At 34.0% G+C, this 18,480-nt stretch overlaps 1 protein-coding gene across 1 annotated transcript in view; it reads left to right on the forward strand.

Moving 5' to 3' along the window:
* Tnks (tankyrase) overlaps positions 1-18,480 on the forward strand; it is a 194,521-nt gene that overhangs the window by 12,128 nt on the left and 163,913 nt on the right. The window contains 2 exon segments of the mRNA XM_047547891.1: positions 11,584-11,609; positions 11,611-11,808. Coding sequence (XP_047403847.1) covers positions 11,584-11,609; positions 11,611-11,808 — 224 coding nt within the window.

An 18,480-nucleotide genomic window follows, 5' to 3' on the forward strand; every position in this document is an offset into this window, starting at 1 on the left:
GAATTAAAGCAGCATGAGCTTAAACCTGCTTTATTTATTTACTTTGTGGAGGCTTTTATTTTCGAGTGTGTCAGTTCCTCATTCAGTTTTAACAAATGAACTTCTTTCTTTTAAATTATTGGAAAAGGAGCAATAAAATGATGTAAAAATTTCTTCTCTTGCCTTTTCAATATGGCAAACTGAACTGCTGTTTGGTGGAAGCTGTTTCATTCTTTGGACCTGCAACTGTTTTCCTCTGTGGTAGATTTGAAAAAAGTGAAGAAACCTTTGGTAGTTAGACGATTTCTGTTAACTACAAGTCCTAACTGATAAGAAGATGTTTTGAGTTTACCGATTGACTGCACAACCTTAACACCATAGTTTCTATGTCAGTTATAGTTTAAAAATAAATGAAACCTCCTGATGCCTAGTTTTCTATAATGCTTTTGATCAAGTATAAGTAAATACTGAAAAGCTCAGATGCCTTCATTTTGATATATTCCTCAACCATGGGAACAATTTTGATATTTTTATCCATCCTGTTAATAAGTTTTACCCTTATTTTCCAATACTTGTGTTGTTATGTTGACTATGGAAACTTATTTTTAAAGAAAGAAATGATATGGTATTGCAGTTAATGAATACATTTTAATTATGTTTTAATGTCTTGGGATGCCATGTTGTGCTTTTCTTCTTTGCAGGGAAATATTTTTGTTTGGAAAAAAAATGTCTTTTGAACTAATTTTTAGAGCAAGCTATTAGAAATTTGCTTCCCCCCAAATAATAGTACCCACAAAAAATTAACATTAGAAAGTTGTAACTGTTATTGTATTGGAATTTTATGAAAGCAGATAAATTTGGGTATATAAAATGAGAACTTCAGTATCTGTGAATTGCTCATAGTAGGTGCTCAATAAATATTTCAACAAATGAACTTTTAAAGTTAGCACTTCTGATTTCTGATCTTTTGAGTTTTAAGTATGTGAATTTTTACATATTCCCTTCCAGAAACCTTATAAAGGTGGTTCTCAAACTTTGCATTTAAATAAGCTGGAGGGCTTGTTAAAACACAGGTTGCTGGGCAGTCCCCTCTGTCTTCCCTCCCCCAGTTTCTCTTCCAGCTGGTCTGGAGTGAGCCTGAGAATTTGTATTTTTAACAGGTCCCAGGTGATGCTGATAGTCTTTGAGAGCAATTAGTCTTAACCCAGAACCAATTAAATCACTAGTGTAGAGTGTTGAGCTTTGTTCTTTTAAAATCTCCTGGTGATTTTCATGTGCATGCAAGGTTGAGAGTTATTGCTTGAGGATATATGAAACCCAGTTAAGACTTCTAAGTTACACACACTTCTAAGTTACACAAACTTTTATGTATTGGAAAGTATTTTGACAGCTGTTACTCACTACTTATAACGCTGTGAAATGGTTTTTATATATGAAGGAAAACTGACTTGGTATTCCTGAAATTGTAGTTATAGGGGTTCTGAGACTATGAAATGAACTAAATGTAACTGCTAAAGTTTTAAAATCATGCTTTACATATAACCCTAGAGAGATTTTGCATGTAGATATGTGTTCCTAAGCTCGTTTTCCTAAAAAGTTCAACTAGGTTATATTCCTAACATACCATTGGCCATATCAGCCATAGTTTCATAGTTTCTTCTTTGAAATGCAGCATACACACAGAAGTATGCACAAATCAAAAGTGTACAGTGAGGTGAATTTTTCCAAAGTGAGTATACCTAGGTAACTAGAGCCCAGGTCAAGAATCAGAACACTGTTAGCCACCACAGCCTCCTCCTTTTGGGTCTTCTGGGTCACTAACCCTTTACCATCTATCGATGAGTGTTAGTCTGTTTTGGAATGTAATATGTAAGTGGTATTATGTAGTTGATTCTGTTTTGTGAGAGATTCAGCTATCCTATAGTTTATTTTCCTTGTATAGAATTCCACTGTGTGAATATATTACTTACCCATTTTACTTGAACATTTGCATAGTTTCTATGTGTTGGCTACTATGAATAATTGTCCTACACACACTTTTGTAGGTCTCTAAACATCATTTAAAACTTATTTCTTAGCTTCTTTTATTTAATATATATTTTTTAGTTGAAGGTAGGCACAATACCTTCATTTTATTTATTTGTTTTTATGTGGTGCTGAGGATCAAACCCAGTGCCTCATATGTGCTAGGCAGGTGCTCTACCACTGAGCTACAACTCCAGCCCCATTTCTTAGCTTCTTAATTTAAAAAATAGTACTTGTGTTTTAATTTGCATTTCTTTATTTCTCAGCTTATTGATTTTGCTTTTGAAAATAAGTGGTCTTTCCTTTGTGAATTTTTTTCCTTTTTATTTTTTTGCCTTCTGGTGTTTTTTTTTTTTTTTTTTTTTTTTTTTTATTTGTGCTTTACTACAATCGTTACAAATATTTTCCTAGCTTGTTTTTAATTTTATCTTTAAACTTCCAAATGTATTGCCTTTAATTTTTTTCTTTTAGTTTTTCTCTGTTGCTTCTATTCTTGAAATCATGCAAATGTCTACCTAAATTTTTTCTGGTTTCATGTGAAGTTTTACATCTTAATATATTTTGAACTTATTTTGCTTTTTCTGTAGAACAATTAATTTTTTTTTTCTAAGCAGGAATCCGGTTTACTTGAACCAATTATTGAAGAATATAACCATTAAAATAAAAATGAAGTTGGAGTGTCTTTTTTATTGGGGACGTTTTGTTTCTTTTGACTTCTACTTTTGAGTCATTCATTGTGCTGTGTTTTAACTTTTCATACATTGCAATGATTACCTCTACAATGAGGTTTATGTTGAAATAAAGGAAGGTATACTGAAAACTGTCAGCAGGATTTCAGGTCTTTTTACCCTTATATTTTTGGCTTCTAAGATTGATACAAAGAGATAGTTACTTTTGTAGTTTTCTTTACTTTTATGTAAGTTCACATAGCAGAAATTTATATTAGACATTTCGGTGGGGAATGGTCTTAGTGACATTAAAAAATAAAGGATTTCAGTTCTGATATGTTGGTTTTGAAAGGTGGTACTGTTTCTCTTCATGATTGTGGCAGAAAGTTTGATTTCTGTGTTGTTGCCTTTTCCAGTCTATTTCTGCCTGTGAATGATTCTGAATTTATTTTAAAAGGTACTTTTACACCCAAATCTTCACCATATTGGTCTAGGATCTAACTTCCTTAACAAGACCCCCTAAAGCACAAAAAGTAAAATCAAGAATCAATAAATGGAATGAATTCAAGCTTAAAAACTTCTCAGCAAAAGAAACAATAATCTGAAGAGAGAGCCTACAGATTGGGAGAAAATCTTTACCACATTCACCTCAGATAAAGTGTTAATCTCTAGGATATATAAAGAATTCAAAAAACACCAGAAAAACCAAATAACCCAATCAATAAATGGGCTAAGGAACTGAACAGACACTTCACAGAAGATGATATACAATTGATCAACAAATACATGAAAAAATGTTCAACATCTCTAGCAATTAGAGAAATGCAAATCAAAGTTACAGTCATTCTTACCTCATGTACATATATGACAGCATGACCGATGTAATTCTACAACATGTACAGTCAAAAATGGGAAATTATACTCCATTTATGTATGATCTATCAAAATGCATGAAATGCACTCTATCAACTGAGCTATCTCCCCAGCCCAAAAAATGTTTAAGGAAAGGTATGGTACTTGATAATATAGTGTTTCTAACCTTGACCTTTGCATATACTATATACCTTGGCCTCTTTGGAATATATTTCTCTATCCTTTTATCTGATTGACTGCATTAGATCTTAGCTTACAGTATCACTTCATTAGGGAAGCATTCCTGTCCCAGACTTGGTTAAGTTTACGTTATTGTGTACTCTTTGTAACCCATGTGTTGTAATGATTTATTAGAGTGTTTATTGGTCAGTGTTCCTTGAAACAGCAATAGATTTTTATTGAGTTAATTCATGATACATAGATAAATATGCACATGTATGTGCTTTTGATTTTTTTTGTCATGCTGAAGTATTCTTGAATGTTTTCAACTAAGATCTTTTTGTGTTCAGCTTCAAGATTTTGTATCTGATATTTTAATTTTACTCTTAAATTTAAATAGTTAACTATGAAGTTAAGCATTGAAAAGCTTTTTTTTCAACATCGAGAAGGTTGGCTTCAATGATTCCTTTTATTTTATTTTATTTTATTTTTAAAGCTGATCTGTTGCCTCCCTGAAGGATTTAGACATTTCCTAGCCTTTGATATTGTGTAATGTGTCTGTCAGTTATGTTTGGTACTGCATGAACTCTTATTAACCTGAATATTTTGTTTTGTTTTGTTCTGCAGTGCTGGGGATCAAACCCAAGCATGGCCTTGTAAAATTTTACATCTTCCTTTAATTATGAGAGTTCGTGTCATTATTTCTACAGTATTACCTCTCTTCCATCCTCCTATCTCTTCTCTCATTTATCCTATTTATCCTTTTCAGACACCTTTTGGAAAAGTTCTGCACAGGTTTGGATTTAGGTGATCAAAGCCTGTGCTCTAGGTTTATCTTGAAGGTTTGTGGTAAACAGGGACATGCTTCAGGATAGAGAGTTCCTGAATGGTAATTTCTGCTCAACACTAGCCTGGTTGCTCAGGATTTCCCTGGCCCTTCTTTGTTAATTGCTGTCACAGTCATTGTTATTGCCTAATTAGGAGCTCACCTGTGCTTTGCTCAGCAGGCAGCTTCCAATATTTCACCTTGATGTTACTCTACTGTCTAGAACAGGGCTGGAGATACTGCTTTCAGATTCCTCAATAGTGTATGGGAGGGGCTGGGGATATAGCTCAGTTGGTAGAGTGTTTGCCTCACAAACATAAGGCCCTGGGTTTGATCCCCAGAACTGCAAAAAACAAACAAACAAACAAACAACCGAATAGTGTATGGGAAAGTGTCACAATGTTGAGGACTAAAAGCTTGCTTTCTGGTTTATCACCTGTCCAGGTCATCTTATTTTCTACTGTTAAGCTAATCTTTCCTTTCACAACCATTATTTATTGTTGTTTTCTGCCCCATGAAATAGTTTCTTACAGTATTATTATTTTAAACTAGAAGCTGGGGTGATTCCTACCTTTTTTGCTTCTCCTTTGGGTGATTTCTCCATTGGGTTTGGGGAAGTCATACCTCTTTTATGGCACTCGATTGACTCTTTTATCTAAGCATAATTGTTTTCTTTCTAAATTGGGGTCTATAAAATGGAAAACTAAGTTTTGCCATATATATATATATATATATGGCAAATGGGCTTTTCTAATACTTAGTATTCTAATTTTTCTCTAATGTTTTAAAGGCAATAATGAAAAACTTTCATCTGTCTGCAAGTGCTTTTTTATCTTTCCCATCTATGTTAGGAAAATGACATACGTATGTGTTATTTTCCTAACAGTTCCAAACATTTTACTATTAATTTGAGTTTCTTTTGGGAGTAATGGGATCTTTTTATATTTAAGGAAAATTATTTTGAAAAATATAAGAGAGATGGTAAAAGTTTTTTTTACTGAGTGTATAAGTGTAGGTCAGTGGATTAGCAGTTCAAATAATATACAATGTTAGCAGCTTTGCTGACAGTCCAATTAGGGGGAAAATGTCTTTAAGCTGTAACTCTGCTACCATAAATAAAAACATCAGTTTAAAATACTCCAAACATCTTAGGTTTTTCTCTTTTTATTAAATTTTGGTAGTCATAGTTGTGAGTTTAATATTGGCCAAGGTTGTTTTTTTGAAGCGTTAATTTGGGGCAAGTTTAAAAGTTGAACACAAGTGAAACAACTTTCTACTTTTAAACTCAGAGCTGGGGAATAGATTCCAGTGACCTTACACTTAATATTGAAATATTTTTAAATGGCCTTAATTGCCACCTTTTATTTAATATTAGAATAAGGAAAATTTCTAAGTATATTCAGTTAAGCTGTCTTGTAAATTTAGATTTTTTTAATATATATTTTTTAGTTGTAGGTGGACATGATACCTTTATTTTTTTTTGTGGTGCTGAGGATTGAACCCAGGTCCTCACACGTGCTCTACCACTGAGCCCCAACCCCAGCCCCTAAATTTAGAATTGAGTGCTAGCATGATGCTTTCAACCTAACATATTTAAAATATTTTTGAATTTGTGAAGTAATGTCATTGTTTCTTATACTTTCTTTAGGGGCAAGAATGTGCTGAAATTTACAAGTCTTATTACTTAATTTAGTAGTTAGTGAAGAGCAGTTTTTCAGAGTGAACTTTTTATAGGCCTGCTTATCCTGACTTCCCCAAATGCAGCTCCATAAACTGAATTGCTAAAGTTATAATCCTGAGATTCCGTAATTCTTGTTTTTTTAAAAAACCTACCCCATTTCTGTCTTCTTTGACTTATCTGTGCTGCCACTGTCCTATTCCAAGCCATCATCCACTCTTGCCAGACTAAGGCAGATAGTTTTACTTAACCTGGTGCCTCTGATTTTGCTCTGATCCTTTCCAGTTTTATTTATTTATTTTTTTAACTAAACTGGTTGTTAATCCTTTTAAGACTTGAACAGAATTAAGCAATTTCCCTTATAAATGGCCCTTTATACTTAAAATGAAATCCAAAGTTCTACCCATGACTTACAAAGCTGTAGCAGATATTGTTAGTTAGCCACCCAAATTCATCTTCACTAACAGATACTAGATTTTGTTCAAGGTAGCCCTGTTTCCCAAGGAACTTTATTTTATTTATTTATTTAATTCGTTCTAATATACATGAAAGCAGAATGCATTTTGATTCATTGTACACAAATGGAGCACAACTTTTCATTTCTCTGGTTGTACACAATGTAGAGTCATACCATTCATGTAATCTTAAACGTATATAGGGTAATAATGTTTACCTCATTCCACCATCTTTCCCATTCCCATGCTCCCTCCCCTTCCCTCACTCCCCTCTGCCCAATCTAAAGTTCCTCCATTCTTTCCTTGGCCTCCCTCCACATTATGAATCAACATCCACTTACCAGAGAAACATTTGGCCTTTGATTTTTTTGGATTGGCTTATTTCACTTAGCATGATTTCTTCAACCCCATGCATTTACCTGCAAATGCCATAATTTTATTCTCCTTTAAGGCTGAGTAATATTCCATTGTGTACATATACCGCAGTTTCTTTATCCATTCATCTATTGAAGGGCATCTAGGTTGGTTCCACAGTTTAGCTATTGTGAATTGAGCTGCTATAAACATTGATGTGGCTGCATCACTGTAGTATCTGATTTTAAGTCCTTTGGTGTAGACTGAGGAGTGAGATAATGGGTCAAATGGTGGTTGCATTCCTAGTCTTCTGAGGAATTTCCATACTGTTTTCCATAATGGTTGCACCGATTTGCAGTTCCACCAGCAATGTATGAGTGTACCTTCTTCTCGCACATCCTCGCCAACACTTATTGTCCCAAGGAACTTTAAAGGACTCGGCTTTCCTGTTTTTGAAGGTGGACAGATGACACACATTTTTGGCTAATGAGATATAGATAAAAGTATCTGGAGTGGCTTTTGCTTCCTTAATAAATAAAAAGACTTAATTCTTTTCTCCCTTTACCCTTTCTCACTTCTTGCCTGGGAACCTGGATATCAAGATTAGAGATGAGGTGATAAGCAAGTAAAAAAAAGCTTGTACATACTAAGGATGCCAGAGTGGAAAGATTCTTAAATGACTCCTAATATCATTCATTAGTAAACTGCTAGTTGTGAGCCTAAAGTGTCAATGTCTACACAAGTTGTGTGAGACAAGTGAATTCCTACCTTAGTTGGGCATTGTCATTTGGAACTAAATGTGTTCCTACCTGATACAGAGGCTCTACCTCAAGCCCTTACTTATCTTTCTGGTCTCATTTGCCATTACGTTTTGACTGTACTCTAGCCACATTAGCTAGCAGACAGATTTGGCTACCTGACAAACCTCTGCTTAAGTTGAAATTCCTTGCAGTGTACTCTAAGACTTGGAGTGATCTAGCTCCGCTGACCTCCTAACAGCATTGCCCTCATCATCCCAATAGAAATAAATATCTTAAAATACCCAATATCTTTGACAAACATGTGCAAGATATTAATGGAGAAAAAACAAAGTAGGATACAGAGACCTGAGTTTTATGAAGGTCTAGTGTTATAATTTTGTCAATTTTCCAAATTCTAATTATTGAATTTTAAAAAAACAAAGCAAAACAACGGACAAAAACATAATAAGTTTCTTTGTGGAACTTGAAAATATTCATATAGAACATAAAAACAACCAATATTAAACAGATAATTATTTAAGAGGAACAAGGTAGGTTGACTTTGCCCTACTAGATATCTAGACTTATTTTAAATAAACCAACTGACCAACCAACAAGAAAAGAAAGGAAAATAAAATTAGATCTCTAACTCATGCCTACTACAGGTAGATTAAAGATGTAAATGTGAAACCAAATTATAAAAATATAGATGGTCCCCAGCTTTTAATTGGTTGACTTCGAAGTTTTTTGACTTAGCATGGTGCTAAAGTGATATACATTCAGTAGAAACTGATCTTTGAACTTTGAGTTTTGATCTTTTCCTGGGCTTGTAGTACAATACTTTCTTTTGATGCTGGCCAGTGGCTGCAGCTCCTAGTCAGCTACATAATCACAATCATTACTCAATAGTGTAATGTGTTGCTGAGGTAGAATTTTCAGTAGGTTAGGTGTATTAAATCCTTTTTTGACTTAATATTTTCAGCTTAAAATTGGTTTATTGGGCTGTAACCCCATTATAGGTATAGGAGCATCTGTAACCTAGAAGAAAGTGTAGGAACAGTATAGAAATAGGAAAGGATTCTTAAAAGATTCTGTAGAAGATGCAAATCATGTAGGAAAAGATTGATATATTAAAATACAAAACATGTATGAAATTAAACTATAAAGTTTAAAAACAAGTCATAAACAAAGTATTTACAGCATCCGTTTATATATAGTTTGTACTTTAAGTGTAAAATTAAGGGACATTGAGTACATTCATAATGTTCCCCATCGTCCCACTTAATATAGGATGATGCCTTATACAAAAAAAAAATCATTTAACAAAGCTCCTCTGGGCATTTAAATTGTTTTCATGATTTCTATAAGTAATGCTGATATTCTTAATGCAGAATCTTTTATATGTGAAAATTTTATGATAAAGTTTGAAAAGTGATATAGTTAAATCAGAGGGTGTATTCGCATCAGCCTATTAATAACTGCTACTTTTTCAAACATGTGGTACTGGTTTAACCATCACATCAGTGTTTGAGCACAGGTGTACTTCACCATCTTTTCCCTAATACCAACCACTTTTATTTTATGTTGTAGATCTAAAACTTTTAGAAAAAATGAACACATGCCTTCCTGTTTTGCTTTATAGTTACGAGTATTTTAAAAGTGCCGGGCTGGGGATAAGCTCAGTTGAGAGTGCCTGCCTCGAAAGCACAAGGCTCTGGGTTCAATCCCCAGCACCGCAAAAAAAAAAAAAAAAAAAGTGCCAATAAGTAACACTTATTATGTTTAAAATTTGATTATCATCGAAGAAAGGAATTTAGTTCTCAAACATTATTAGTGCACTAGTTAGGGAAAGGTAAGTTTTCACTCAAGCTTTATTTAAATCCTTGTGGGGGACGACAATCATTGTCTTCTTGGGTAAGGAAAGTGCCTCTGGTACAGTGGAGGAGCAGGGTTGTAATAGAAGAGGGAGGAAGGATGTTGAAGTTAGAGAATCACGTGGCACCTAACATCTGTAAAGCTCTACTGGTGTTAAAAACAAAGCAAACTCTGGCCAGATAGTGACAATTACTTTACCTCCTATCCTGTAGTTTTGCTCTTCCAGTTATAATACAATATTGACGCCTTTTTGACCAAAATTTTGCAGCTTAATTTGAAGGATATTTTCCATGAAAACCTAATTCTGATTTCGATACAGTCTGTGGAAACATATCTTTTACTTTGGATACTTTTTCTTACCTCTTGCTTTCCTGGAATGAATGAATTTCTATAGATAGCATGGAGGACATATCTTGAAATGAATCTTTTTCCTTACTATTGCCCATATGGTTCTCATGATTTAATGTATGCATGAAGTAGAGGAAGATATGACTTGCATTATTTAAGGTGCCATTTCTAAACAATGTTACCTAGTAAGTAATAGCATGGAGGTAGTTATACCTAGCCAGTAAGACCTAATAAATAGAAGGTGGGGAAAAAAAATCACTTATAAAGATACTAGCATATAAACTGCTAATATGTGCAGTTTTCTTTTGTAACTCATTGCATTGTAGCTTGTAATTTTATCATTGTACTAAAATTACTCTAAAATTATCAATGACCATTCTTCCCCTTTTTCATTGATCTAAATCCTTAATGCTGAACTTTGCATAATGTTTTTGCTCCTTGATTTCCTTCTTGTTGTCTTTCTTGGTGATTCCTACTTCTGAGCATTTACTTCAGATCCTGTCTGGCCCTTCCCCCTTTTCTGACTGAAAACTGTGATGCTTCTTACTGTTACCAGGCGACAGTAGTACTGGCAGCTGTTGTGAGGAGGGCTAGGGTACTTCACTCAGATGGTAGGAAAATAGGATTTATTCAAAGCCAGTTTTGAAGGAAAATAGAAGACACTGTTTCAAAAACTTTCGGTGTTTGAAACTCTGAAGGCCCACAAAGCTGTATGAAGGAGATCAAGGAGGGAAGTGAGACAAGAGGTGGGAATTGTACACACGAAGATTTAGTTAGCTTGTGTTACAGGCCTGGTAAGGGAGCTGTTTCCATTCTCAGCTTTCTTGATGCCTGTCAGAGACCTTGGGGGCACAGTTCCTCAGCTTCTGTTCTCAGCATGAGGAAGCTGCTATAAATTTCAGAGGGTGGGGGGTGGCTTCCAAATTCAGTCTGTTTCATTATTGGTGTTCTGATTCTGTATTCTCAAATGCCTATATTCCCACTATCTGCCCAGCAGTTTTTTTAGTCAGTTAATCCAAGCTAGAATAGTTTCATTTAACCATCCACTTTACACAGTTTGACCCCCATTCTCAATAATAGATACTCTAGCATCATCTTTAATTCTTTCTTTTTTAGAAACCCCTGTTACCAGACTGTCACCATATATTTCTGTATTCTTGCATTCCTCTCCAGTTTCTCTAATGGTGAATATTGTAATGTATCTTAGGTTTGGTTGTCAGCAATATTTAAGTAATCCCTTTACCTCTTCAAATATAGAAATGAGTTGTCTACATGTAATTTTGCCTTGTGAAAACTTGAGGGGAAAGTGATTACTTTGGATAGGAATCTTGTCTCATTCTTTTGGCACAGTTGCCCAGCCACATACTCAGTGATTAAGGAATATTTTTGAATATCTGTATAGTGGGTGACTAAAAGAGCTTTCTTAGTTTTGGTTCTGTGAAACAAAGATCCTTTTGAATGGAGCTAATGGTTTTGTGTATTTTGTTTGGCTTTTTTTAGTATAGAGTATTTAAGTGCAATATTGTTGATATTGTTTCAATTATTCTAATAGCTCTTTTACAAAATTGATTTCATATATAAAACATTTCCATATTCTTTTTAGGTTTTGGAAGGAAGGATGTTGTGGAAACACTTACTACAGATGGGTGCTAATGTCCATGCTCGTGATGATGGAGGTCTCATTCCACTTCATAATGCCTGTTCTTTTGGCCATGCTGAGGTTGTGAGTCTGTTGCTATGCCAAGGAGATGATCCAAATGCCAGGGATAACTGGAACTATACACCTCTGCATGAAGCTGCTATTAAAGGGAAAATTGATGTCTGTATTGTAAGTATTATTTGGTGATACCTAAATTGTAAGTCCAATTTAAAATAAATTTTAATGAAGGTTTACTTGTGTTTTTTGTGTGTGGTGTGTGCGCGTGTGGTGTAAATAATGTTCCCCTCAGAAAAGGAGGTTTATTGCTTCTTCTAGAGGAATTCCTTTCCATCAAAAGGAAGTAGATGGGAATCTAAAGTTGTTTAGGTACAAAATTCACAACATTAACTCTCCAAATGCAAATCAAATGTCAACTGGAGTAGAACTGAATTTTGATGGATTATCATTGTCAAATTTAGTTAATTTATAGACTATTAAAAGACTGAAAATTTTCTATCCTTACGTCAATGAGAGCTTTATAAAAGTATGGATTCTTACTAAATTGAATGACATATTTGGATACAATAGCTTGATTCAGAGAAAGTCATCTAGTACTAAGGCAAAGACCTTTCTGTAAGTTACTAAAATTGAACACCAGCCAGTTAACAGAGCCAGTTGGAAAGCTCTGAGTATGTTTTTTAAATCCAGTAGTTAAGAACTTTTACTATTTTCAAAATGTGCAATAGAAAGCAATTGCAAACCTTTATTGAATTTTTTGACCATTCTAAATATCTAAATTTTTTGAATCTATACTCAATCAACATTTCTTTTTCACATGTGAGAAATTCATTGTTATCTTTATGCTAACATTTTTAAAGATATTCTGGTGATTGTTCCCCCCTCATAGTCATCTATTTCCAGCCTTGAATGTATTTTTCAGTTTCCTTAAATTATTGCTTTATCTGACACAACTTCTTTATCACATCCTTGTCATTATCCTTTGTTACTTCAGCATCTTTTGACATGAGTCTTTGGATATCCTGTCCTTCTAGTTCCTTCTCATCTTCCACTTTGGGTCGATTCTCTCATTTCCTCCCGAGCTTCTCACTAACACTGCCATGTCCTGTGCCAAGTCATAACATAAGACTATCTTGAAAATCTTGAACTTAACCTTTCTCTGACCACAAAACTTCTTAAGTTACTTGCTTTTGTATGTAATCATTATTACTGAACTTGACAGTTATTCTTACTTAAACTAGATTTTTAGGTTCCCTGTCATCACTATTTCTGTGTCATCTTATTATCATATACATTGGATTTTTATCCATCGTCACACATATAATTTTACACTGTTTCACCTTTGTAACCTTCAGGGTTGTTTTTTATGTCTATATTTGTGAACTTTTTTCTATCAGTGCTTTGAGTATGTTACTAAATTAATATTATTCTCTTTCTTAATTCACCTCCCAAAGTACACCATGAAAAACTCCTTTTATCTAGGTTCTATTGAAAGGATTAGGTATAGTGCTCAAACATTTGAAGAATGAATCCCTGCAGTCCCCCATTCCCACAATCCTCAGTAGGTAGTGGCACATACTGCCCTGTTTTAAGTTCTTGTGGCCTTATAAGAATTGAGGGAAGTGGAAGGATACCTGTGAAACTATGATCAAAATATATTTGAGATACAACTGCTACTGAGTATGTAACAGGGAAATTAAGATTGGTTTTAGGCCTTTCTGTATACTTACATTTCAGGAACTTTTTCTCAGATCCTTTTTAACCTCTGATAGCATCTATGTTATACTTACTGAATTTGAGCATAGTAAAATAATTCTTAAGTGTTTCTGTGAAACAAATTTCTATTTTTAGATAACTGAACAAAAGAAATGAAAGCTTGTCTTTTTCCTTTTTATTTGTCTGATAATTTGATGAGACTAGTCTACAAAATTGATTTTTAAAATGTTTTTGCCTAGATGATGAAATACTTAACTGATTAAGATTAATCATATCTATATGTGAAGTAGAATAGCAAATATATTTGATATGTATAACTAGGACCAAATCACACTATTACTGGCTTAAGGGAAGCTTCAGTGCAGATTACCATAATGTACATGCTGTGGTCTTACATCCTCACCCCATCAGTTTTCTGCTGTGGGTGAAATCAGGGTCTACTTCTTTAACCTCCATGTTCCATTATACGTAAGTGGGGAGTACTATACATACATTTTTCTCTGGATTCTTGAGAGGATTAGCGAATACATGTACTTAGAATATCTCGTATGGTACCTCTTCAGTAAATATTAACTGCTATTAATTGTTATTATCATTGTTGCTAAGATCTCAACTTGAATTAAGACTACTCTGTTATATAGATTTCTATTTTTTTCTTATTGACACTTAAAAAATGCCAATTTAGAAGTCTTTAACCCTTTTTATAGCTACTATTTAGCTTACCATGATAAAGAAGAAAATACAGACTGATGTTATTTAAAAATCAACTTGTTAGTATAATTAAAGCAGCTAACTTAAGACTGAGGTAATGGAATTGATTAAAGTATATTTACAGTATTTTTGTATTGTATATAACAAACCTGATTTACTTAAGAAATCACATTTTATGCCTGTAAAACTTCCTCATTTCTCCCTATACCCAGAATATAGTTTCAAGAAAAAAATTAAAATAAATATTTTCTTTTCTGCTTATATAACCTGCAATTTTTTTTTTTTTTTTTTTTGAGACTTTCTAACTGCTCGGAAACTGTTTAAAAGCAAATTGTAGATATACTTTTCATGTAATCAGTTGATATAAGATCTGGGGGTAATAATGCTATTTTTTTTTTTTTTTTTTTTCTTCTTCACTGACTAGTACCCCAATTCCTTTTCTGGGTTTGGAGATTTGAAACTGTGTACATTCATAATAGGAGAAATAGAGAACTGATGGAGTCAGATATTCCTTCTTTCTACCCTTTGGCAATCAGTGATGAGCTCTGGTCAATCAGACACTCCATTCTATAATGTAGAATTTTGAGTACAAAGTTGTATAAATATTAAAGGAATCATTCTGAGCAGCAGATATTTTTTCTGCATAATTGGCAGTGGTCAATTTAGTTACTACTAAAAGACGTTATGCTTTCTTCTACTTCACCCTATAGACTGTTTTCTTTTTTCTTTGCTTTTCTCTTTTGATAACGAGGGATTGAATTCAGGGTCACTTGACCACTGAGCCACAATCCCAGCCCTATTTTGTATTTTATTAGGGACAGGGTATCACGGAGTTGTTTAGCACCTTGCTTTTGCTGAGGCTGACTTGAACTCCTGTACTCAGCCTTATGAGCCCGCTGGGGTAACAGGTGTGGGTCACTGCGCCTGGCTTGGACTTGTTTTCTAAGGTTGGTCGTATACCTTTCGTCTGTTCAGTTTAAGATTGGACATGGATTTGTATAATTCCACTGCCTTCATGCTATTTCCTTGATATCACCTGCTTTTATTCTCTGCAGTTCTCAAGGGTGAAGGGCACGAATATGTTGCCTTTGGGAGGCTTCCTCTTAGGCCTCCTGGAAGGGAAAGCTTGCTGGCTACCTTCAGCAAATAATTCTAAAGATAATATGGGAGCATGGTTTTCTAACACATTTGGAATTCTCACTGTTTGGAATAACCCAGCATCTGGACCTGAAACCTGGTCAAGCTTAAATGAAAAATAACCACCCATCTCAACTGGAGGGGAAGATTAAGAGAATAATTAGCATACCTATTCAGAACTGTTGAAGGGATCAGATGAGCACTTAACTTAAAAACTAAAAATATCCCTCAGGGAAATTAATTAAAATTAAAAGTTACTATGAAAGAGACTTTCTGGGGTCCCCAAAACCTAATTTATTTGAACACAAAAGTTCAACAGATGAATAAAGAGAACATTAGTAGCCTGAAAGATCAGATTTGAGAAATACCCCCACTATAGGGCAAAAATGTTAACACATGGAAATCATAAAGAAAACAGTAAATAAATCCAGAAAAAGTCACACTGTTTTTAAAACTCTACACATGATAGGAGTTTTAGAAAGAAAGGAAAAAAGAACTGATGGAAGAGTTCAATAATAATTACATGATAAGGGAAAAAAACCCGTTTAGATATGAAAAGACTTAAGGCGTTTCATACTGGATTGATAGGCTACATTAAGGAGGAGCTGTATTGAAATTGGGAAGAATCAGTTGCCTAGAGAGAGAGAAAAAAAAATTAGGCAGAGGACTTTCATTTACAACATTGAAGGCTTGAACATAATGGAATACCTGCCAAAGACTGTTAGAAGAAAAGGAATTAAACCTGCAACCTCCCTTAATTAGAGCAGTTCTTCACCTATTTGAGAGTAAGAAGGCTGAATATGGTAAGTGTTGTTATATTAGGAAACAAAGCTGCTGTTACTTTCTTTCTTTACACTTTTTAAACACTTTTTGCTTTCATTTATCTTGTGTATGGACTTTTGGGATCCTATTGTAAGCCAAAATTCATACTGCTTTTTAAAATCTAACAGGACTTAAAAAAAATAGATACGTTTTCTAGGATCAGTGGGATTATGTCTCAGTGATTACAGTTAAAGAGACCTGGGTCCTTGAGTGAGTTAATCTTTTCATTATTAAAATAGGGGTAATAACTGTATGTCTTCTAGTTAGGGTGATTAAGATAATACAAGTAAAGCACCTTAGTGTAATATATGTGATTATAGTATAAAATATCTGTCTGGTATATGCTCAGTACCTTCCCTTATTATTAAAATAACATGATTAGAAATATTTCCTGTTCTTACATGATATTCATTTGCTTATATTTACTGAAAATGCAAGAGAAAATGAGATCTGATGGTATTTTTCTTAAAGTCTTTAAGCATATTGGCTTATTTGGAGAAAATTAGGCAAACTATGTAAAGATAGTATCATTTAATAACATAATTAAAATTAAGTTGGTTATCTAAATGAACTAGTGAAAGCAATTAGCTGTAATTCTCATTTTCCCATCTCAGTTCAGAACTTCAGTTAATTATTTAACAAGTAATAGGATTTCTGCCAGTTTTTTCCTCTCATTTACAATTAGGAATTCCTTGTTATTAAATTGCCCCCCCCCCTTTTTTGCCTTAGAAAATAAAGGGCATACCTTCAGCTTTGAATCACTGAGGCAGGCAAAACTCAGGCTCATTCAGTTAAATTGTAGTATGTCTACTGAGGTGAAATCCTGGTTAAAAATAAAGTGTTACAATACATTGCCTACATGGTTTATATGTAATTTATGTGTTTTCCTGTTTGTATATATCTATGAAATTAGGTGGCCAATAATCTACTTGATTGTTAATTTGAGGCTTATAAAATATGTGGAATTATCAGCATTGATGAGACTTTGTTTCCTTAGAGTAGTTGAGAACCTTGTCATCTGCTATAAAAAGCATTGATATAGGAGCCAGAGCACCTGGAGACTACCTTTGGATCTCCCAGTTGACTTTTCCACATCCAAGATTATGTATCTGTATCCAAGCAGTTGCGAATTGGACATGTTTAGGAGTAGGAGGGGGATTGCTTCTATTGAACATGTAGATTTTTTTGTCATAATCTCCTAAACCATACTATATAACAACTATTTTCATAACATTTACATTGTATTATTAAGAAATCAAGAGGTGATTTAAATAGTAAAGGGGGTAGTTTATGTGCAATTACAATGCCATTTTATATGGAGTAACTATCATTCAGGGATTTCCATGTCTTTTGGTGTAGGGGTTGTGCTGAGACCAATACCCTGTGAATATAGAAGACTACTACAGTGGTAGACTAGTGACCCCAGAAATGGCCGCATCTTATTCGGGAACCCGGGGGAATATGTTACTTAACATGCAAACAGGAATTAAGGTTATAGATGGAATTATGGTTGGTAATCATTAAAAGTCTGCTTTTTTTGTTGTTGTTGTTGCTTGTGCTTTGGTGTCATATCTGGTGAGTACATTTCCAAATTCTAGGTCATTAAGATTTAACCCTATGTTTCCTGTAAGAGTTTTGAGCTCTCGATGTTTGATCCATTGGCATTAAATATTTGTATATAATATGAAAGGATGTGGTCAGCTTCATTTCCATGTGGCTATTCAGTTTTCTATTCATTCCTTGATAATTATCTTGGAATGAATGAATAGCCACATTTTTTGTCATTCTTTGATAATCCTTATTAATAATGATATCCTAATAATTAAATTGCCATTTCATTATTTCTGCAAGCATGGTAAGTAATATCCCCCATTTCATGTGTGATTTGAGTATTCTTTTTCTGGCTTATTCAGCTAAAATGTAATTATTTGAGTCATTTCCTTTTTGTTGGGACCCATTTAGCTAATAGTTTGTCAATTTATAGTATGTATGTATATTAGTGGTTCCTGTTTTCTTGTATAGTGTCCCATTGTATGGATGTGGCACATTTGGTGGCTCTTTGGGTTCATTCCAATTTGTGGCTATTATGAAGAGTACTGCTGGGCCAGTAATCCCTGGTATGTGTGTCTTGGTATGAACCTGTTGTTTCATTTTTTTTGGTTGGATCCCTATGGGTGGAATTGCTGGGTGGAATGATAAGTGTATGATAACTGCATTTTCCCTGAGGGCTGAATTTGTTCCGTATATTTTCATGTGCTTACTGGAATTTGTGTATATTCTTTATTAAGTGTCTGTTTAGATCTTTTGACTGTTTTGTGTTTTGCTTTTCTTAATGAGTTGTGAGGATTCTTGCAGTTTGGCTGTGGTTTTTGTTGAATGGGTATATTGTGAATGTTTTCTTCTCTTAATCCAAACTTTTTATTTTCCTAATGGTGTCTTTAGAAAAATCAAATATTT

Source organism: Sciurus carolinensis, chromosome 4 (genome assembly GCF_902686445.1).
Source record: "Sciurus carolinensis chromosome 4, mSciCar1.2, whole genome shotgun sequence".
In the NCBI taxonomy this organism is placed as follows: Eukaryota; Metazoa; Chordata; class Mammalia; order Rodentia; family Sciuridae; genus Sciurus; species Sciurus carolinensis.